This window comes from Sander lucioperca, chromosome 22 (assembly GCF_008315115.2).
Source record: "Sander lucioperca isolate FBNREF2018 chromosome 22, SLUC_FBN_1.2, whole genome shotgun sequence".
NCBI lineage: Eukaryota > Metazoa > Chordata > Actinopteri > Perciformes > Percidae > Sander > Sander lucioperca.
The window spans coordinates 16,560,603-16,584,787 of NC_050194.1; the positions used below are offsets into that span (position 1 = coordinate 16,560,603).

At 42.4% G+C, this 24,185-nt stretch overlaps 1 protein-coding gene across 27 annotated transcripts in view; it reads right to left on the reverse strand.

Moving 5' to 3' along the window:
- Positions 1 to 24,185, reverse strand: part of tcf7l2 (transcription factor 7 like 2) — an 89,440-nt gene that overhangs the window by 15,412 nt on the left and 49,843 nt on the right. For 25 of the 27 annotated variants that reach the window (XM_031314911.2, XM_031314909.2, XM_035997335.1 and 22 more), the window contains one exon: positions 1,806 to 1,938. In XM_031314911.2, coding sequence (XP_031170771.1) covers positions 1,806 to 1,938 — 133 coding nt within the window. Of the gene's footprint in view, positions 1 to 1,805; positions 1,939 to 7,615; positions 8,524 to 24,185 lie in introns of those variants that run through there. The other 2 variants (XM_031314914.2, XM_035997340.1) reach the window with 2 other exon arrangements.

Consider the following 24,185-nt stretch of genomic DNA (forward strand, 5'->3'; position numbering starts at 1 on the left):
CCCTGAATGAACGCCTTGAAAAGGTCTCGTACACAGCCGGTTGTAAAAATAACTTTCTCTCTCATGGCAAACTTGAAACAAGGAACAATAGACATGTGTAAAAGCACAGCAGGGAGGTTTGTGCGCTCGGTAGACCAGGAACTTGGGGACTTTCATTTTGGCTGATGTGTGTTTCTTCCACACAGCTGGCTCGCCTGCGCAGATGCTGTTGCAGATATTTCAAACAGTGCCAACACAGCCGAAGGAGAGCCAGATCGATCTTCATAGATCAGAACTTGGCCGGTGTTCGTGGTTACACCCAAACTCTGCAGCTGATCCAGGTTATCCAGGAACTGACTCTTGTGCAATGTGCAGTGCAGCAGTTTGTCTCTGAACGGAGAACTTTTTCCTTGGAGTACCGCTTGGAGTAAAGGCAAATTCTATTAAAAAATGGAAAGCCTTGCGAACATTATCCCATCACCACCCAGCACTGAAGACCTAATACAGCTCATTAATTAATTAAACACTGAGCCCAATTAAGCAGCCCTATTAAGCACTACATTAAACAGCAGCTGGTACATTATTTCCCCTTTGTAAGAACCATCATAATAAGGGAACATTATTACCTAAAACATTGACTGCATCCACTAGAGACCACTGAAAAGCATGAAATTATTCCTTGCACTGAAAATGCATTAACCTGAAAGGATAGGCTGAATGAAGTGCTGGGTCAAGATGCCCACGGAAATGAGTAAAATTGCTTAAAAATGCATACTGAATGGTTGTGGGAGAGATGTGTGGGCAGAATCTGACTGCTTAACATGGACACTCTAAATCTGCAGGATCAACAGGCTGTAAAGACATACCAACAGAGTTGATCATCAAAAATCTGTATAAATCCAAGTGCTAAGGTCGCATCTTCCATTTAGGGATTTTTGTGTACTTAGGTAAAAATATGATTCCGAGAAGACAGTCTTGAGGACTCCAGTCTCTGGTATTTAGAAGTGAGGACCTCCCAACTACAGTGGCCGTCTTGTTTTGAGTCTTGGCAAACGGAGTTGCGGTCATGAGAAGTCTAGGTTGTTTGCTGAATTCCATGTTTTACGAGGAGGTTTATGAGCCACTGTTCAGGTTCTTGTTCTTGAATGCAAGGCCACTTTCCATTTAAGCCAAACCACGTTAATGAGTGTGATAGCTAATTCAATCAGTAAGATGAGAGCAGCAGTTGTCAACAAGAAGTACTTGAGATGACTATGACTTTGTCCCACTATAACTATCACAGTCTCGTAAACAGTCCTGGTTATGTTTCTGAGGTCAATAAATTAATGGACAAATTTAGCATTTCTATTTCATAATACTTGCTCTCATAATATATGGGGGGTATCAATATTGAAAAGGACAGTTTACTTTATGGAATACATGTATTGTAAATATGACATTTGAATTATCTTTTAATCTTGAATTGTTTTGACAAGAATATCTCTACAGACAGACAGACGCCATCCAGACAAACAAAGTCCTGCATATGTGATCCATGGTGGCAGGGCATAATAAAACATTTACACACCCATCGGTGCAAACACTTTCTAAGAGCTGAAGTGCCTTATCTAAGGAGAAATGCTTCTGCGGATTTCTCAACTTCTTGAAATGTATCAGGGTGTTCAAAAGTTTCATCCTTGACACTTTTAAAACACACTGTACTCTTTTCTAAAGGTGTTGTTTTTAGCAGGAATCAAGTAGCATGTTACTAACTGAAATTCTACTTTGAATAAAAAATCTCTACACGGCAGTCAAACATACATGCATGCAGTGTAAAAATACTTCACCTGTTTTGGGATCCACGTCTGACTGTAGGTGAGGTGGGGGGTTCCCCGGTGTGAAGTGCTCATTGCTGTAGGTGATCAGAGGCGTGAGTGGGTGCACATGGTGAGGGTGCTGTACCACTGGAACCTTATTAGACTGAAAGAAAGAAGAGAGAGACAGATGGATAGTGATAAAGAGAGAGAGAGAAAGGGGGAAGGAAAAAGAGGCCAGGGTTAATATCTGGGTTAGGGGATAGAGATAGCAGGCGTCTGCCACAGAATTACAACTTGGTCTGAAGGCTCTCGAGCTATCAAATTCATGGTACTCCCGAGGCGCCAAACCGCCAAGCCACAGTGAAAATAGTGTGGTTTGTAATTAAAAACACTTCTGCGGTGTCACCCTGGAATTCAGTAACACAATCTAAGAGGCTTGGGGGGTTTGCCAGTTCACATTTGGGTCTAATGTGTGATGAGGCACTTTTAACCACGGTTGCAGTCAAGTAATCGATCATCTGTAAACCACAAAATCAAGGCAGCGCGTGTAAATCCACAGTCATTAGCAGCTCCAGTCGGCGCTCTGCTCGCCTCTCCTCCTCCTTGCTCTCGAGCCTTCTCCTGGTCTCCCCTCTTTCTCGCTCCGCTTCCCTCATCTATTCCCCTAGGGCACGGTTCACGGAGGGTAGGGGTGTATTGTAATAAAAGGGATTGGAGAGAGGAGGTGGGGCTGAAAAATCCATTTCTGCATTTTTGCCAAATTAGTTTTAGCTATGTAATCTTCTCTTTGTGCTCGTAAGTGGTGCAGGCCCCCTTTTTTCAATTACCCAAAGATTACAGTGGAGCTTTAGGGGTGTGCTGCCGTGGGCCCCTGTGTTAACCGGAGCTCAGCCCCTCTCATCAGGCCAGGCTGAGACAGAAACTAATACACACACAGTCCACAGTCCCCCGACCACAAGATAACCAGATTAGAGCTCTGCTGTAGATTAGGCTGGTGGAAGAGCCTGCTCTCGCCTCTTTACCCACACATCCTTATCCCGCCCTTAGCAGTCAAAGAAGCAGCACTAATCAGGCTTATCATAACATGGATGATATGTTCAGGGGGAGAGGAGTTAGACGCCAAGCTGCTTGTGTGTGTGTGTGTTCAATCTGCTCCCTCATAGGCCACACACCCTCATTAGCGACTTTAACCCATGCCAGAAAGAAGAAAGAAAAAAAAAGCACTCCACTGTGGCACATTTCCAAAATACTTTGAAAAACATTAATGGGACTAGATGTTGGCAGGGGGGCATACATACAAATGATGCTCAGTTGTCCGATGCTCATTGACAATACAAATGCAAAGCTGTGGGCCCAGGGCGAGACAAATGTGAGCAGAACTTACTGCTGCAAACTAATCATCTGCCTGGGCTGTTTGAGGCTGAAGTTAATATCGGGCCCGTGCGAGAGCTTAATACATCAACAGTCCATTCAGAGTCCCGTACTAAATTTTCACTGGGTAGTTAAAGCTGTCCATCTGTATGGTGCGTACAAGCCTGGCCATCTAGACCTCTATTCTGTAGTGGCAGTGGTGGGGGAGTGGAGAATGGGAAAGGGGGGGCATTCCCTATTGCCATGGTCCCAATGAAAGATTAATGAACCCCAGCAGAACTCCAGGGAGGCAGAGAGACTCCTGGGACTCATTCACAGCCCTGAGCTGAAAAGGCTATGGAGGAGAAAAGCAGAGAGGGGTTGGGGGTGTGTATATGTGTTTGTGGGTCTGGGGGGTGGAAGGGGCGGTAGGCAAAATGGGATTCGTTAAAAAGAAACACAAACCAAGGCACTCCTCGTTGCGTAGCTGATCTGATCTGTGCATCTAAAATAGTGGGATGAAAAAGAATAAACTGGTAGAAAAACAATTAGGATGGGGGTTATGACAGCTGCCAAATGCAGCTGATGAGTCTGCAGCTGAATGCTAGAAGATGGCCTCTGTCTCCCTCTCTCTTGCTCCCTCTTTTTCCTCTTGTCCCCCCTCTATCTCTCACCTCCTAACCTCCTCCTTCACGACTCCCTGCTCTTCCCTCGGGTAATGATGTGAAAGAATGTTGTCAATTCTTCATCTCTTGGTGCTGAAAAGCTTTAGTGGCCATTTAAATGAGTTCTTTTGTCCAGGGGCCCCAGCCATTGAGAAGACAGTTCAAAATGCCCATCCACTGAGTCCACATTTAGACAGAGGGTGTTACAGAGGGTGTGTATGGGACTGAGAGAGATGGAGAGAGCTAGAAGCCAGCCGATTTACATCATAGTCACTTGTGGTCCAAGAGTGTGCTCTTTTTTCAAATCCTGAAAAGCCCAGAGCGAGGCAAATAGTAACTGGCTGGATTGACTGCTGCCTCCACAGTTGGCTCAGTCCACTACAGACATTGGCTGAGCCGTGAAGATAAGAAAAGAACATGGCTACATAAATTCAAGTTTTGGTATGTTGGTGGCCTTTGTTACTTTCCAATGAATGATCTTTAAATGGTATATTTTTACATTCCTTCAGAGGTCTTTCCTTTCCTCTGTCTGCTGACATGGGTGAAAGCTGCCAGTGACAACAGTCAAAATCACACCCACAGTATTGATCACCCAACGCATACATGGTCACTCATCTGATGTGGACTTCCTGTAGTCTGATGTCTTCAATCAGCTCACCTGCTCACTCTACATGCCATGTGATCATCGCACACGAAGCAGCATCCACTTTGTCTTCCGCTGATGTCAAGACAGCACCCGGTGGTCCCCGCGGAAAGGAGGCCCAGCACCTGCCCTGTGGCCACTGTGGGACAATACAAGCCCAGGACTCGTCTGGCAGGCTGCTGGGTGCTTCAGCTGCACAGAGCCCAAAGAGCGGCGAGAAATAAACGCAAGCAACGTGGGAGGCTTTTACTCTCCCTGCTCAACAAAAGCCAGGGGAAAAGAAAGAACACTTCCTGCTCCTACACCCCCGCTGACTTGCATCCTGCACACCACCTCTGTCATTACAATAAACAAATACAGCAGAAGACAAACAAGCACACCGCTCTGTAGTCATAAAGACCAGGTTTTCAAGCCTCAAAAAAGAGATTTGGCATTCAAAAGACCCTGCAGAAAAATTTAAGAGCACACTCTTGCACAAACATCAATGAGCACATTGACTCTTTTCTCGTCCAGGACACATACAGCGCCTGCTGCTGAGGAAGGCCAGTGCTGTGAAGTGCAGGCAGCACACTTAAGTACAGCAGACACAAACAGAAGCAGAAGTTTCCGCCTCTGGTTATGTTATTGATATTGCCTTGGCTCTATTTATTCTATTCTATTCTTCTATTTCCAACTGCAAGGCTCACAAGCTCAAAGGAAAAAATGCTTATACCATTGAATATATTTAGTTTTTTGTGTCATTGTGATCACCCTCTATTCAAGATGGTGCTTCTTTACAATTCCTGTTAATCTACTAGCCATTGATGGCTAACAAATGCCACTATTTTTTGGTTTCAAAACTTCAAACAAAGTAAAACTCATCTCACAAGTCGCAGTGCTGATACAACCAGAATACTATCTCAAGTGTAAAATATTTCCTATAATAGCTGGTGACTAATGCTGTTGCGCCATCGTGTGAAAAGAGCCTTTCGGAAGTGGACAAATGAATGAGCTGCTTTAAGTCGGACCTGTGGGGAGGGAGAGGGGGTTACAGGAGAAGGCAGAGGGGGTGAGAAAGTGACAGCAGGACGGAGTGAGACAAAGGGAGGGAGACAGAGAGGTGGAGGCCGGACAGGAAAAAGCTGTTGGCCTTGCATTTCCGCCTGGTGGCACCTCGCAGGGCCAATTTGAGCCCTAAATGTAAAGGTGATGACCTTGCTGGCCCAGGGGGTAGGGTGGCCGGGCGGAGGGCTAGAGCCTCTGTCTTTCTGCTTTATGTCATGATATGATGAGTTGTCACAACAGCTTGCGGGGCGCTAATGAGCTGTAGTGAGGCCGGGGTAGGGAAGGGAGGCCAGGAAGAGATGAGAGAGATGTGGGGATGACAGTGCCGTGATGGATTGGGGTCCTCTCAGGCCTCCAAATTCCAAAGCAAGCAGAAAAAGCTGTCAGAGCGCCCTGAGCCTCTCCCAGAGCGTGTAAGTGTCCCACGTCCAAGGCACATAAAGTGACAACACAGAACACACACACAACACCAACACTGGGGGGCTGGTGTAAAGTTTAAGAGTCATTTGTATGTGTGTGTGAGTATGTGCACACTTTTCAATTCTTTTTTTTTAAACAAAAAGTACAAACTGTGCTGCCACCAATTTAATGATTCATTTGGTATCACTCAATGTCTGCTGTTGAAATCTATTTACACACATGATTGCTGTTTTCCTTGGGGAGGTATAGAGTGCCCCCTCCAGGCTACAGATCTTCATCTCCTAGCAAACCACATATCACACACACGCACACGCACACGCACACGCACACACACACACACACACACACACAGGTAGCACTCAGTCAAATCAATCGTCAGATTCAAGCAGACAATCTAAAAGGAATACTTAGAGATTAACGGCAATGGAATATGAAATGCTCTGACAAATTAAAGGCTTATCAGAGACACGATCCTCCAGCATACCACTCTGATTAAAAACCCTGCTACATTTCAGAAATAGCATTTCTTGGTTAATCACTGGTGAGGAAAAAAAACTCTTCACAATATTAAGAACCTGGGAATTGTAGAGGGGGAGCAAAAGGATTTAAAAAGCAGATATGGAGGTGTTGATCAGTTTTCTCTTGCAGAGAAGATGCGTCTCTGAGGGTAAGGAGCTCCAGAGACCACAGTATATTTAAAAGTTAATCTATTCACTTTGCTTCAGTGACATGCCGACTGCTTGATCAGAGCACTGAACAAAAATATTATGTGGGCCAGAGCCTTTGCTCCCCTTCCTCCTGCTCTCTACGCTAGCACTCAAGTCGTTCGTCACCATTTATTTTTGCTTCCCATCTTTGATAGTCGGCACATCAAATAGAATCGCAGAAAGGACATGTTCTGATATGTCACAGACAAATAAAACTGCGCACAAATAGCTTAAATATGAAGTGGTATTTGGTAGTAACTGTTGTATTCTGTGAAGACAAATCGCCTCTTAGACACGTGTGTTAAAGCTTTCCCTTTTCAATATAAACAGCCTCTTGAGCTCTCATACCTGAGTTAAAGGGGCTTCTCTAAGAGTTGATATTGTATCACAGTGTTAAAAGCCAGACTGAATTCTGCCTTTTGAAATGCAATCAGCCCCTCAGAATTTCAGTTGAAAGCCAGGCAATTAAGAATTTGAATTGGATGGCACCATTAACAAAGGAATATGTTAATCTTTGAGGTTATTGAAATCTTATTTTACATTTCATGGTTAAGACATGAGCTTGATCAAATAATGTTTTGTTAAGTAAATAATATTCCTCACGAGAGAACCGTGTTTCTGAAAATGTCCTTTTTAAATCAACTTTTACATTTATTATGTAGGCCTCAATTTAAAAGTAGCAATATCATTTTGGATTTGTTTTAAAGTGTGTGACATTTACAAACACCTGTGGAGCATCAATCCATGTTTTGAGCTATTAGCATGCATATTTAAGATAATAAAAACACAAAACGCTACACACAAAAGTTGTTATTGTGACAGCACATTTTAAACCACTCTCTCCGCCCAAATACCCCCCTCCCTTCCCCTCGCCACCCTACTACCAACCTGCACCACCACAACAACAACAACAACAACAACAACAACCTGTCAGAATAATGTTAAAAGCCTTCAGTGGTAAGAAAAAGCAGAGACTGTGAAGAAGCAGGGGAGCAGTACTGCGTTACTTACCCAGCTGCTCAGATTGAGGTGCCAGCAGCCCACCTGCTGGAGGAGAGAGAGCCCGGGGCCCAGGACTCCTGCCTTGGCTCCCGTCTCCTCCGGCCCGGCTGAAGCTCCATCCCGCGGGTACATGACCCCCTCGGTCCCACCCCCGCCCCTGTCTCCTCCTCCTTCCACCTGGCCCCCCCCAACTCCTCCTTCCCTCTCTACGCCGGGGAGAAGCCCTCTTGCTTCTCTTGGCCGCTTCTCTCCTCCACTTCTCCCTCTTTGTCTGTTTCTGCCTTGGCTTCTTCCTCCAATGTGTGCGTGTGTGTTGCTGGGCATGTGTGGTGTGTGTGCATGTGTGTTTATCGCCCCCCCTCTGTTTGCACTTGGTGCCGTGGCCGGCTGACCATTGTTCCCTCAGGTTTTGACATAGAGTGTGTGTGAGTGTGTGTGTATCTCTTGAGGCGTCTAGAGCAGGTTCAGGTTCTGAGGCCTAGTTTCCCATATAAACACAACGTCACCACAATCCTCCCCACCCACCCAGTTCCATCATTAAAAAAAGAATTCCCAAAATCCCTCACTCTAACCACAGAAACTCTTGCTCTTAGCGGCCAGCAGTCTCCTCTTCTTCTCAGTGAAAGTTTTGATGCCAGTGACAAGAAGTACAAAAAGTGAGAGTCAGAATGTGGACAGAGAGAAGGAAAAATTACTGTGAGCAGCTTTTCAGCACTGCAGCAGTCTTCCCACTAGCAATACTCCAGAAAAAATACACTCACAAACAGAAAAAAAATCTGTTATTACCCAAATCCCTGCTGTACGTTGGGCCTGTGTATGTGTTCCTTAAGAGTATGTGTGTGTATGTGTGTGGGCTCTGCTGTGCCTCCAGGATGCCCAGAGACGAACTGGCAGCTTGAAAAGCTTTGGCTACAAGGTAAAGCAAGCAAGGCGAGAGATGGAGACAAAGAGGAGAGAGCAGGAGAGGGAGTGAGATAGAAGGGGAAAAAAGGAACAAGACACAACAACATCCACAAAGGGAGGGCAGGCTCAGCAAAGTGTGGCCAACAGTCACTTTATCTGTGTGATGCTGACAGTCCCCTCTTCATACCCACTTTCCGGGGGGGTAAACTGAGGAGAGGGAGGGAAAGTCTTCACACTGACACAGACGTGGCACCTTTCGTCGCAACCCTTTTTATTTTTTTTTTTCCGCTCTCACCCTTTTTCTGAATAATACCTTAGAGTGGAGAGAACAATTCTTCTCTTAACTCCCCCCTAAACTCTCTTTCCATTCAAGGTACATGTGAACAAGGCCTCGAGCCCCTCCTCACTGCCCTCTTCTCCCCATTCTCTTGTCTCTGCAACTATTTCACCTTCAAATCCACTATTCTTCCCAATAATAAAGTCAAATGATAAGCTTTGAATGGTCAAGACTGTCTTTCAACAAGCGCAAAGAAATCTCAAAGAGATCTGTTGGCCATCAGAGCACACACAGAGACAAGGTTCATTGAAGGGGAATACCATCAAACATGACTTTTGATTTGATATTTTGGAAAACTAAAACATGTGCCTAAAATTTGCCACATTGCTTTAAAAAAATGTGTGTTGACAAAAACATATTTGAATTGTTTTTCCTGAGATGGCTGAGGGAAAAGATTTTTTTTCCCACATTAGACATTTAATATTAGGGAAATATTATCGAGATGCTTAATAAAGGAATAGAAAAAAAAAATTCTTTAAAATGTTAAATCCCCTCAGACAAAGAAATTGTATTTTTCACAGTAATTTAAAATGATCACAAGTGAAAATTCTGACACTGTTTCTAATCGTTTATTTTTACATTCTATAATTAACAAGACTTGTCACACGTTTATTACCTTTTATAACATCTAACAACCTGAATCTGACTAATGACCATGACAAATTAAATATTTATAGAAAAACATGATTTCCATCTAAGCACATTAACATTTATTATATTTTTAATATAACCTGATGAAGGTTATTGAAGAAGAAAACAATTAAGGAAAAAAATATCTTTGAAAGCAATGGCAATAAAATAAAAAGATTAATGTTGTTCAGCTGTATTAAGGCATTTGAAAAGTTGGCAACAGAAACAACTACAAACCTACAGAGACTTTTCTCTTAATACGCAGTTCCTTTCTTTTTCTCCTGCACTCGTTCAGCCTTTCTGTCACTGTTAGGACCCTGCTCTTCCCCTGGCCTGCAGCAGGCAGTCCTGAGGCCCTTAAAGCCAAAACAAAGCCCTGGGAATGTCCTTTACACAGCTTGGACAATAGCGCCGGGGCTCCAGCTTGACAAGTAAAAGAACCCCGACAAGGCGGTGGCTAATTGCCTGCCCTCCCTCTATTCAACCGCCCTGCCACACTCCTGCCATCTCCTTTTGTCCCACGTGCACTTTCTTAAGTAAACTGCCAGTTCACCAGCAAGTGATGGACAGCTCCCAATCACCCAGCCACAATAGCATCAACGCCACAACACAAGAGAGCACAGGGGGGAGAAAAAATACTCTATTCTACTCTACTGTCTGAGATGTTCGCACGAGACCAAAAAGTGTGCAATACAAGAAAAAAAAGGAAGAACAAAAACTTTTACAAAACAAGGAAACGGAACGGCCTATGACCTTTACAAATTCATTATTTTCACAGGTACATTTGAACAATGCAGGCTAAAACCATAAAGAGAAAATAATTTTAACAAACATATCCTGGTTCTCCTCTTTTAGCATATACTATAATTATTACAGTATAATTATGTTATTTACAAAAATGTTGATTAAAAATCACAGATAGTTAAAGCTTTTAGACATGAACTATAAATAAATATTAAATATTAACTCTGATTTATTTATGCCAGCAGAAGCACAGGAATAGCAGATAGGCTCAAAATTCCTAAAATCTAAATGTCAATACAACATATAATATTTGAAGTTGCTTGAATATAAATAATGGTATTAATGAATTAGATTTAATGTAATTGTGTTTTACCATAGAATAAACAATAATAATATTTAGTTTGATGTCTTAGAATAATACTCCCCTGTCAGGCTGTCAAGACAAAGCAATCAAACACTGCCTTTCATTATCCAAATTGTCAATCTGTCACTTAGCAACATAAGTGTTATAAATTGCCAAATGGAGCCTAGAAAAATAGCCATGAATAAATCCAATCAAAACATAATATTTAAAGCCAAACAAGCACCAGAAAATAAAGCACAGCTGTAATTAAAATGTTGAAAAGTCTTACCATTTAAAAGAGCTGTATTTGGGATGCTGCTCGGTTCCTGGTTAAAACAAGCATGCTGGCACTCGTGGTAGTGCACAGACTCCAAGCAGACTCCCACCGCCATGTCAGCCACTAATCCACTGGGGGGCAGCACCTCATCTACGGCAACCCCTCGCTAACGCCCGATGGGTTAAGCCGATAAGAGAGTGGCTGGAGGACCGGGCGAGAGCCAAGGTATGCTGGAGCAACTTAGAACGGCAGCCCTTCAGGTCCCAGAGCGGAGGGGACCGCGATGGCCAGAGCTGGCTGTTCACTCTCAGCCCCCTCATGCATACAAACGCACACTCAGGCTGCGCTGCTCTTCTCTGCGTCTGACCGGGACTCCCTCTTTCCCCCTCGCCCATCTTCATATCCCCCCTTATAAGCTCTTTTGTGTCCATCTCTCTTTCTTTGATAAGTTGAAAGAACAACAAAAAGAGGGAGAGAAAGAGAGAGGCTTTTATTCAGCGGCTTGGCAGACATAAAGGTAGTGGAGTGCCGTCTATAGGAGTTGCCCTAACTTGGCTAAACTCAAGCAGCGGGGTGTCTCTCGTCATGTCATTAATCCCCAAAACTAGCCACGCTCCATTCACCGCAAGTCACACTAAATTAAATACAAAATCAAAAACACAAACACTGGGCAGAAAAAGTGTCAGAAAAAAAGGCGAGAGAAAGCATTACGATCCGGGGCAAAGGGTGTGTGGTGTCGCAGCCACGTTGCCCCTCAGTCCTGCCCGTCGGTAGCCCCAATTTTTGATTTAGGAAGCCCCGGAAAAAAATTGCCACAGAAAAGACAAAAAAAACAGACATTTATCACCAAAAGAGCCATTGTAGTGCAGCTATGGCACCTCCAACTCTCCTGCCTGAACTCTCTCAAGACAACTGAGAGGGGAAAAGGAACCTCAACTCCAATTCAAACCTGCCACACAACAAGCCAACAACAGCAGTTAAAACAATACCAAAAATACCAATAAATGGATACAAGCGTCGTAAGGTTTTCAGGAGAGCTGGCAATAGAAAATTCAACCCGGCTAACTGGTGACTTGAAGAGAGGAAGCCCACTCTTAAAGCCGTGATCCGACCATCCACTATACCACCGCTGTGAGCCTTTTAACCACAGCAGAAAAAAATGACTATTGATCTTCAAATAGCGATAATTGAAAAGATCAAAAAGATTAAACAAAAAAAATGTGCTGACTTACCATGTTGTGCTCCTTTTTTGTTGTAAGTTTTTCTTTAAATAAAAAAATATTTGCTCAAAGATGCAGCATTGGAGGTGTCAAATTTGTGTAGCCGTCTCTTGATCGTATTACTTCCACAGTCCTGGTTTCCAATGCGTCTGAACTTTTTCCCTTTCTCTTTTATTTTGTTTGTGGTACCTAGCCTTTTTTTTCCCCTGCTTAAGACTTTAAAAGCCTTCAGCTCAGTAAAGCAGCACAAATTATCTTGCCACCTTGCTCAGCTCTGATGCTTTGGCCGCTAACTTTGGAAGGCCCTTTACTACTGCATCAAAATTAGCATTGTCAAAGCAGTTAATGAATATTAATATTGTATTTGTCATTGGAGCTGGCCCATTGCTGAACTCCAAGTCATCCATCAGGGACAAGATTAAGCACACAATTATTTCTGACTGACAGGGACCAAATCTGGAAGATTTTTTTTTTTTCCTCCAACAATTTAAAGAAAAAGACACATCATCTTAAGGTAACTCCCATGAGACGAGACAAGATTAATACACTTTTAATGAAGCAAGATTTCATGGTGCATGAACAGCGGGAACCTCAAGAAAAAAAAAGGAGCGGAATATAGAAATATTTAGAGTCATAATTTTAACCATTTTTTTTTTAAAGGATTGAAATAATAAATTACAAATAATTTTGATGATGGCAGAAAAAGTTTTAATTCAAAGAACATCCTTTTTTTTTTTCTTGATGAAATTCAATGGATTTATTCTCCTTGATTTTCTCTTCACAAGAAGATCTGGATTCCCTTTTTCACCTTTGTTGGAACATTAATAGAAATAAAGATGTACAAGCGCTGCACTGTGAACAATGCTGGCGCTAAATTTAAAATAAAACATTCATTAAAATCCTGGACCTCCAGCCCTCTCGGCAGAGCCCGGCGGCGCACCGACTGCTGTAGACCACACAGGCAGCCTCCATCAGTACCGCCCGCTGCAGCATCATGGAGCTTTCTCCCTGCTCCACCACCCGCTTCCCACAGAAACAGCTTCACGCCGGGAACCACGGCTCAGTCAAATACGGCTCTCTGCACAATTTTCCAAACCTTCATCGCATATGTCACAATGCACAATTTTAAATAGCTTCTACATAATGATGTATGTCATTCCAATTTTTCTCATGGAAATTATTTCTGGAATGCTTTAATAAATATAAAAGCTCTCTCATATCTGAAATATTTAAAGCAAAAGCAGTCCTACCGGTACCTGTCTTGAAAAATTAAGCAGATCACATCCCATCTTCTTCACTCCTTGGTACCCAAAGCATCATTGTATCTTTTGCATGATTTTAAAAAGCCCTTTTTTTCTCTTTTCTCACATATTGTAAATTCTGAGCAACACAGAGGCAAGCTTCGAAAGCAGCATCCATCCTTTTTTCACAATTATCTGATTTGTTTTCTCCGTTCAATGATTTCCGTGAGGGGAGCGGCCGGTTTCAAAATCTTATTTGGGTCAAAATAAAACTTATTTTCTCCTTGCGCCTTTCTGAAGCGTACCACTAAAAAAATAAAGGGGAAAGCACTGAGGGGGGGGGGGGGGGCACACAAACAAATAGCAGATGTGGGGCACTAATGCCAGCAGCCCAGTGAATTGGTGTGAGTGTAGGGGTCAAGCTGCGAGCTCACCTTGGAGTGCCGGGCCCCTGCCGACCACCCTGCCGGCTCCCTAATACCATTAGCAACCCTTAGATGAACATACTAAATTGGCCTTTTGTTCTCCAGGTGCTGATCCATCCTCACCGACTCATTGGTGTCACGGAACCAAATACAGATGGTGCAGCCTTTTTCTAAAATGAAAAGCGTGCATAAGAAAGCGCTCCGTTTTCGTAATTCTTCCAATCTCCAAAAGCCGTCGGCATTTCCGTAATTGTTTTCCAGCGTACCATACAAAATATTAGATTTCGATCTATTTTCGATTTTCGAATGAATTTAGTTCATGTTAAAATGTGTATTATTATAGACATAATTTGCTATTACAATTTAGAACTTATATTAACAAGATCTCACAGTGAGACATCTACATTGGGACTGATCCAATTCAGCAGCAAAGAATGATACATGTAATGAAATTAGAGAGCCAAACCGGATTTAATCAAAAATAAATTCAATTTTTTATTACATTCATTTGAATCCGTTAATAATTATAATTATTTTGAGCAAAGACAAATTCAATAATTTGTCGCCCATAATATCATAGAAATAAAATATCTGCATTACAGACAGTATTAATTCACATTAATAAATAACAACTTTATAATACTAATGTAAAAAAAATATGGATCTAAAATGTAGATCTTAAAATTCAAATGGCTGCGAAGGAATACTGTATATTAAATTCTAATTAAACAAATGATCTTTTAATTGTTGTGACACGAGCACAGACACTGATTAAGTGTTCACACGAGGCTGTCTGTGAAAATAGGCACCGAACACAGAATCCCACCGCGGCTTAATTCAAGTTGAGAGCCTAAAACAGGTCCAATCTAAGTGAGGAGGAGAGAAGGGAAGAGAGAGACGAGAGCGAGCAGAGCAGGCAGCTCTGTGGCCCAGCGTGATCACATCAGCGCTAGTATCAAATTAACTCTCTGACTTTGAAACTTATTGATCTGCTATTAAGACACTAGTGAACTTGATGAAGTGAGTGCTGTAGGTGACTCCGAGACTTCAAAGTCTCACACCAGCCACATAAAACAAGCCACTTTGATCCCCGCTCCGCTCCTCGGATCTGGAGAGGGGGCTTCAGAGGAACCCCCTAATTCTACTCTCCTCACTTCTCCCACTCACCCCGGGCCCAGGCTACTGCTTTTTCTTTCCCTTTCCACGTCTGCTGATGCCCCAAGAACCGGCAAAGCACCGGTGCCACACAATGTTCAATCGAACCACATTTTACACAACAGTCAGCAAGTTGAGAGCACAGTAGTGTACAGTGGTGGAGACAGATCTCCTTTCTGATTCACCAAGAAATAATAAACCAACACTCACACAGAAAATGCAATATGATGTCAAAACAACTACTAGAATATGGCGGCCATCTAAGCGTATATGCATTAAAATTCAGTGTCGATAAGAAGGGGATTCTTCATGCCAAATACGGCATGTAATAAGGTCGGCGATGAGAGAGACAATGCAGAGAGGTAGATAGCACTACTATTGTGTGGTGAATACATCCCCCTCTTTGCTTAAGGCAAGTCTTCCCACTACATTAAATACTATGTGCTGCCAATCACAGCTGCCTTTTTTTTTTCATTCTGTGCCACTGGGTGGAGGTAGTAGTTAATGTTTTCAACATGCAGTGTATCACTATTATATACTGAAACAGACACAAATCACAACCGGCCCACAGAATGCTTCCTCTCTACCAGCTTAAACCACTATGGGGAAAAAAAATAATAATAATAATAAAAAAACAAATAGAAAATAAACAAAAATGTATCTTTTCCTCCTCCATTTGCAACAAGACAGCCTGCAAGACTGAGAAACAAAATCTCAGGTTCGCCCTCCACTGAGCTGCTAACTTAGCAAGACTGGGTAAAAAAAAATTAACGGCTAAATTAATCATCGGCAGGACAGTGTTTGCGCTCAGGCTCCAGTGCTCACAGGCAGTGTGTGTGTGTGTGTGTGTGTGTGTGTGTGTGTGTGTGTGCGCACGCAAGTGTGTCTGCACTTGGAGTGCCGGTGCTAAGCTGCGTCTGTTTAATTAAGAGGGGTAAAACAGATGACAAATGTGAGACAGTTAAACATTTAATGTGTGCTTATCTCCCCCCTCATTTATTTAGTTGGGAGAGATTCAGAGTGGGTGGCGTTCAAGAGTGATGCACTGGCGAAACACTGGTGGAATTAGAACGCAGCCCTGTGTGCCGTGACAAGTCAGCAAGCAATACACAACCATTTCCTGACAATTGCTTTGACATTTTGCAACTTAATTCTGTTTGATGAGAAAGAAAGGGATTACGTGATAAATCAAATAAACACAAATACGGATTCTGCTACACAGCCATTTGTGAAAAGCAAAATAAATAAATGAGTTTCAATGTAAATGACATTGCCACTTAATTATAGACATAGTTTTTATACCAGCCGTACCTAAATTATCAAAATAAACCATGCAATTAAAAATGCCATTGTATCAAAGGTTGTTTCTCCTTCATTTCACCTGACAAAGATTTAATATTTTTTTCTGGATGATCCCCATTGTGTATCTGGTGCTGATGCACATTGCCTAGAGTCAATGTCAAATCCCAGCTCCAATAGTCCCGCAAAAAATACAGAACGAACAGTGCCCGCGGCACACACATCCCTTTACTCAACCTACTTGCAATATCTCATCCAAAGTTATCACTTCCAAAGTGACAATGTTAAAATGAAAAAAATGAAAAATATATATTTTAAGAGAAAGAGATAAAAATGGGTGGCAGCGGTGGGGGTATGGATGGGGAAAGGGAAGCTAAAAAAGCAAAAAGAGGGAGAAAAAGAAGAAAAGGAGGAGGTGGAGGAGAAAAAAAGCCCTGTGCCACGAGCATATATAAGAGAAACCTTCACCAATTAGTGGGGAGAAACGGGAGAGGGAGCTGCCGCGGCGTCGGCACTCAAAGAGCCAGGCCTTGCGGCGAAGCTGTCATGTCGGCAGGATTGATCAACAGGCCTGCTATTTCTAATGGCATGTTGTCATGAAGCTGCAGCCATGGGGAGCCACCTGCCTCAGTCCTCGCACAGCACTCTGTGTGTGTGTGTGTGTGTGTGTGTGTGTGTACTGTATGTGTGTGCAAGTGTGTTTGTGAAAGATGGGAATGGGGTTATTGCAGCAGCCATACCTGTGCTGTGCCCATATATCTTTTACTAACAATTTAAAAACAGCCTGGAATCCTCCTCCCACTCTCTACCTTCCCTATCCCTGAAGGTGGAAGAAATGTGCCAAACTGGATTGTCTTCATTCTCACACAGCAGAGCCAAGCTATTGTAAAATCCAACACAATGGATACAAAATATATACTCCGTATGTAGAGGGAAAATGTAAATGAAAGCAAACAGTTTCGGATGTTTCAGAATAATAATTCAGTACAAATAAAAATGGTTTATTCTTTTTAATCAATTTCATTTTGTTCATGGGGAATATTTTCACTGTTCAACAAATTAATTTCTCAATCGTACTAAAACAGTATATTACATGGATAAAACTGTCCTGTGTTATCATCTGAAAGGCAGTGCATTTGATTGTAGCCCATTTTCTTTTAATGAAAAAAATCGCCGTCAAATAATCAGCGGACAATAGAAGCTCGTCTGCAAAATGCCAGCGCAGGAAAAGCACAATCAAAACAAGGAAATTGCTTTATAAAAAAAGAAACTGTCACGTTATCCTCGTTTTTCAGTTGCACGGCAACACGGCGGCCAAACAAGCCCAGGCTCGCAAACAATAAAAAAAAGTCGAATAAAAGTTACAGAACTTGAGAGTTCAAGGTAACACGGGCTACTTGGAGTGCATGTCACGTACAGTTAACCTTTTTATCGGGCATGCCTGTGGTCTCATCAGTCGATGAAATTCTTTGCCCGCGGCGGGTGACTTAGCCGAGGGACACGGACCAATAGAAAAATATTTTATTGTGTTAGCATTTCAAATGGCGAGTGGAGGGTGGAGAGGAGGGCATTTGGAGGGGCGGTGGGGGAAGAAGCTCTAACCGATCGTTGCCAGCGGAATTAATTGCCTATTCTGAGAATAATGTCCCTTATCCACGATCCTCGGAGGGCCGAACGCTAGCAGAGGCCACTTTTTTTTTCTTTTCTTTGGTGTCTTCAAAAAGAAAAGCGCTTAGGGGTGCTGGCCGTATTAGGGGTTTAGCTCAGTCCCCTTTAGGCCAGGAAAAATAATCAGAAGCACTGAACCAAACTCAACTAATCCGTACACCAATTAAAAACGCAGAACCCACACTTTACGTTAATGTGTCTTAACAGATAAATACTTTTAAATGAATTGTATGTTTATTAAAAATTGGCAAATTCTGACTAATAATTTGATTATTGGTTGAAATATACTTGAAGAGAAAGAACATGAGAAATAAAGCGGCTATGTTTGGCTTTCAGCCAGCTCCCGATAAATGGCTCAAGATGGAGCGACCCCGGTGGTGCTTCTATCCTTTTATTTAAGGGGATTTAAGTTCAGGCTCTGTTACACATTGGCCAAGCATATGCAATGACCCTAACTGATATTGGTGCATCTTTTAGCCACATCTTAATCTAACCTTTGTAAAGCTCTGGGGCTTTTCAGACTCAAAACAGCATTAAGAACGAGTATTGTTTGGAGCGAGGAAGGAGGCAGCTCTGGGAGACGACGCCAACGAAAAGCTGGGCTCGGGCCCGGGCAGGAGCCCTCTGGAAAAACAGCTGCTTATGCACTCCAATCAGTGGGAAAACAAAACCGCTAAAAACTGAGATATATATTTATTTGTTTTAGATGGAGGGGGCATCCCAAATGCTCCATCCCTCCATATCGACCTCTACGGGCCCATTCGTGCTAGGTGTCGATTTCATCCCTCGGCAGATGGACGGGCGAATTCGCAGCAGTCCCCATTACACGCCTCTCCTTCGCTCATTGTGAATTCAGTCAACGAAGTCAATCTTATTAACTTCCGCGCCGGTTCACACATGACATTTTCTTCAATTTTCTCGCCAACATCAAAAACATCAATTAGCAGCTCGAAAATGGGAAGGAGCGAATGACAGAGTCCGATAACGCAGACTTATTTGAAGCCGAGGGTAAATCTATTCTCCAGTTTTGAATGTGTTCATTACAATTGCATTTTCAAAGAAGACCTCCAAATAGCAAAGAAATTAAATTTATCTCCTAGAAATGTCCAGAAATTGTTTTTTTTTTTCCTTTCTTTTTTTTTTTAATCCTCTGTCTATCTCTCAGCCTCAGTGGGTGACACAAAGCATTGTGGTGCTGCATTTTCTTTTTCTCATTAGAACAGATCACAACTCCCACAGAAGTTGAAACCCTATACTGTAACCTCTAGCGTAACCCGTAAAAATCATTTTAAAAGGAGTCCAACATTTCTTTAGGAAGAAAAGAAGGCGATAAAGTGGACTGCTAGTGACCTACAGTTTTAACAAAAATACTATGACGATGATAAATGCAGTATCTATTCTTACCCAACAAGGGGAGCTATTATCAGATTAAAGAAATAAAATGCTTTACAGGAAAAACTTTGTTTTATTTATTTGTATTATTACATTTTGTTTGACTTGCAGCGATATTATCAGAGGATTTTTGTGCTAATTAAATGATATTCACCTGTGTTAATAAAAGAATATTATATATATATATATATATTGTATTATATTATGTATATTTAGGACATTAAACAATTTAAAGACTAATTTTAAAAAAAGTTTCTATGCATACTGGTTATTACTAACAAATCATGTAGTCTCTTTATATCAACAAATTTAAGACTGAATCCTTTAAATAAATAAATAGATTAAAAAGTATTTCTAATAAAGTGCAATTTACAATGCTGAGATTTTTTTCCAATTTATTTTAAAATAGTTTATACGTATTTCACTGTATAGATTAGATGCCGCTCTGTTAGATAAAAAAACAACAACCCAACTTCCATCTAAACTACCATTATATCCACAGCCTCATTGATCATTTCCTGCTACTCCACATCACTGTTACATCAAAATGTGAAATACAAACCTACACATTAATGAAGCTCTCTCATGGCTCAACTCTTCTGCCTCCCATCACTGATGAACATGTAACTCAATAAACCTTGGCCAGTAACCTTTAAGTAAAAGGCTATTTTTTGCCGATATCCAAACATTGTCAGACGGCTTCCTCATGCTTGAGTTACATCTCCGAGGGGGTGAACAAAAGCAACTTTAGTGGCTGTGGAAAGACACTCGCAATGCGAGGGGGGTGAGGAAGAGGGTCGGTCGCACACTGAGCCGTGCGGATCACGTTCCTCCGGCCCATTGATTTCTGATCTTTTGACATTATTTAGTTGCTTTTTATTTTCTTGCCCGTCTTTTATTCCATGTCACAAAAGACAGAAATGTCCAAACAAGTGATGGTGAGAATATCTACTATCTGTCAAAAGAGCAGGCTTTTCCCGGCATTAAAGCGACCAAATGCTCTGACGCAGTGCCGAGAATCGGCGGGATGAAAATATCACTCTTTATAATGGAGGCTAATCAGATTTCGGATGCTGTTTGCCTTCTAGCTAAAGGGAGATGGAAACGCATGGGGCAATAGGGCTGTAACCAATACACTCCCAGTTCATCGCCATCCTGCACTCAAGACAAAAGGCCTGCTCTTTTTGTCTCATATGTAATCTACATGGTATACAGCCAAAAAAATGGGTCACACAGTCAAAATCTAAATTAAGACGAGATGCAAGTGTTACCCTAATTTCTGTTCTAAATAGACATGGCTGAAGGGACCAAGTGGGCAAACTAAATGCAGAGAAAGACGAGGAGATGCCTTTGTAACACGGCTGTCGGTTGAATGTTGAACACACAGTACTGATCAGTTCCATTAAGCAGGGATTTGATCATCTCCCCCTGTGTGCTTTCACAGCCCGGCTTCAGATTAGATCACTGTGAAAATGGTCAAATGGTGTGTTTATCTTACTGTAATTATTTTTGATGCAGATGACAGATATTGGTTGTTTGCATGTGGCTTGATGAGTGTGCACAGTGCGAGCCAAGACACGCACATGCACTCGAATGCATACGCAGACACACACACAGATGCTGGCATGGAAAGAGCTGAATGGTTTCCTCTCAATGCCATTAACCCATTAGATAGTTTTAACAAAAGCCTGGAAATGTTTTGTGTGCAGAAAAAAAAAGTCAGGGCACGGTGCACATGCAATTACTGCACCGTAATCCTTAAGTTATGACTAATATTAATGTTCTGACACAAATGGACTTTCAATGAGATTGAAAGAGAAAACCCCAGGCAACAATGGAACGTGTTGAGCTAAGCTCACAAATGCAACCAAAGCAAAAAAAAATAAATCAAAACATACGTTATGGTAAAAATAGCAATATTTAGGTTATGTGCTTCTGAAGAAACGTATCTTAAAAAATAATAATTACCATATAACGTCCTCTATTATCTAACCTCTATTGTGTGAGGGAGATGTTTCTGTCTTTCCAGCTGCTGTTGCACTCAGAAGGCCCCTCAACCATGTGGTGACCTTAAGTGAAATTGTTTTAATCCCACAGAGCAACTTTAAGAACTACTGTTCCCCTTCCAAAATTGATAATATATTCAGTTATACGAGAGTTATACGAGATCATTTGTGTGATGGATCCGTCCTCAATAATCACCTCTATTTTCACTTCACTCGAGTTAGGCTGTGTCACTAGATTACTGGCCTTCGTAGCTACCTTTCCAATTACTTTTAAGAGTTTTGGATGGACAAATTTGTGCTTTCATGTCCCGTGTTAGCAGATGAGTCTCTGCTTCTGGCCATGAAAGGAGAGTTTTTAATGAGCTGAGGTGAGGTTAATTGGTTCGCTAAGATCCTCCAAGTCATGCGCCTCTATATGAAATTGAGTCCATTTCCTGGAGTTTCCCCGGACGTATTTAATAACAAACACTTCAGCCCAATTTTCGTTTCTCACAGAGAGGGGGAGATACAGGGAATGGGTGGTGGAGGGGGGAGAGTTTGGTTGTTTGTGCTTGTTTTACTCGCCTTCACCATCCCACACTGTAAACGCTATCTGTGTTTCTTCAAAAGACCAATGGTGTAATGTCAGCTCCCATTCAGAATTAGCAAGAATGTCTTGTTGCTCATAACTGCAAATACAGCAGTGTTTTCCGCAGATACCTGAAAGCTAATTACCAGCCAAACACTTTTCTAAGGTTTGTTTGTAAAATCTGCAAGTCCATGAAGCTCGACACTGTATTTATGCAAGGTACTGTGGTAGCATTTTCTTATATTACAAAATATATTAAAAATAATTATAATAATTCATCGAAAGCATAAACAATTCACTTTGTGACAAACTCAAGTTACTTACATTTCATTTATATTTCTTTTTTAACTGAGTTGCAATGTCATAATGCAGAACCAAAGACAAATACAGATTCAAAACATTGTCTCATGGGGAGAACATCCCCCGTAAACTCGGCATTAGCTTCTCTGCTAATGCCGAGCACTGTGGTTCAGAAAAGTAGTCCCTTGAACATTTTGTCTGCATGCATAAAGGTAACACATCCAGGACACACCACCATCCAAGATCTTATGCAGCAGTGATAATATGGGTCCCTTTTTACCACAAGCTCCAAACTGCCTGTTTTTCTTTAAATGCTTACAATATATTAATGCAGGCTAATTCCAAACATAATTGTGTGTATTTATTTGAGACAGCAATAAGCTTTTGCTGTCGTTTTCATTTTTCTAACAATATGGGTAAATTTGCACCAATCGGTCAAATCACTGCTGTCGAGTTACTGCAGGGGAACCACTGCGTAGACACCACGGTGCACTAATCCTCCGCAAATGACTGGGCCTTTCACTTGCTATTAGGAACTACATGATGTGAATCTGCCCAGACTAAGAGACCTTGTAATCAACACTGGTGCAAATGTGTTAAGTTCAGTGTCTCGTTGACGGGGGGTTCAATGGTCCTGACAGTGTAATTACGGGTTGCTGCCACAATACTGTGGCCAGCGCACTCAACACTAATTCAATCCATCTTCATTTCCAAGAGCAACGCCCCTACCATTGATGGATAGTTATCATTAGAGAGTGACAAAGCACTGAAACAACTGAGGCGTGAGTGGCAAAGTGTGTGTGTGTGTGTGTGTGTGTGTGTGTGTGTGTGTGTGTGTGTGCTGGGCGTAAAGTCAAGTAGCAGGAGGATGTGTCCTCTAAGATACACACTATTGCCCCAGACAGCAGGATTATATATTACTACAGGGATGAATACGGCGAGACAAAATGGGGAAGGAACTTTGGGTCAGGGAGCGGGGTTTGCATGCCACACACACACACACAAATAAATACATAGAATACCCACATAGAGTGTGTACGTGTTCACAACAGTTTGGCTCACTGTGACCCCGACACACAGAGAGGCTATGGCTCGACACACCAGCCTTTTATAGCATGCTGCTCAGACTGCTGACAGACAAACGCACGCACACACACAAAGAGACTGATACACACTGATACACACACTCGTACAGGTCTGGGCACTGTCTGCAGCCAAACACTAAACCACAGGCTGTGATTGAGGCTGACTAGTCTGCTCCTCTATATTTTCAGTCTATATATTCAGTCCACCATGGCCTGTATATGTTAATTATGTGCTCTGCCTCTTTTCCTAAAAGAAGGGGTGACAGAGTCTGCTAGTCAGGCACTGAAGCAGCAGCAGGCCACTGAAATGAGGCCCTTCCAGTCTTTATGGGGCCTCCAGCTCAGCCACTGCATCATTACATGACTTTTAAGCTCTGGACAAAAACACTGTGGATGCCTCGTTTCACGTGTCGTTCCTGGCATAACGTGCTAGCATGCCGCACACAACAGAAATCATCCTGTTTGTGGCATTTTCCGTATCAAGGTGTATGCCTTCAAAACAAACTGGAAGTCCAAAAACTTTTCAAAAAGAATAACAGGCTGTGAAAGGCTGTAATGAGTAAATAGCTCAGAGGGTAGAAGGGGAAACAAATGGCCAGAAGAATTTTAGCACAGTGCTGTGCTCAATGTGATTATCTCCTTTTTCCTTGCGGGTTGCAGCTTTAGGGGTCACCACAGGCTTATAGTCTCTGTCACACACACACACACACACACACACACACACACACACACACACACACACACACACACACACACACACACACACGAAGGTTAGGCTTTGCCATTTCAATGACTCAATTGCATCTGGAGCTCTCCATCGATTGTGCTCAGTGACCCAGCAAAGGCCCATGTGGCGAGCGCATGCCCCACCTCTCTGAATTAGATCATGTTCAAATGGGAGCCAGCATCATGGTCGCCCATTGTCCGTTAACCAGGAGGTGGTGCTACTGGGATGTAGAGCACTACTTCATCTTTTTGCTTATACC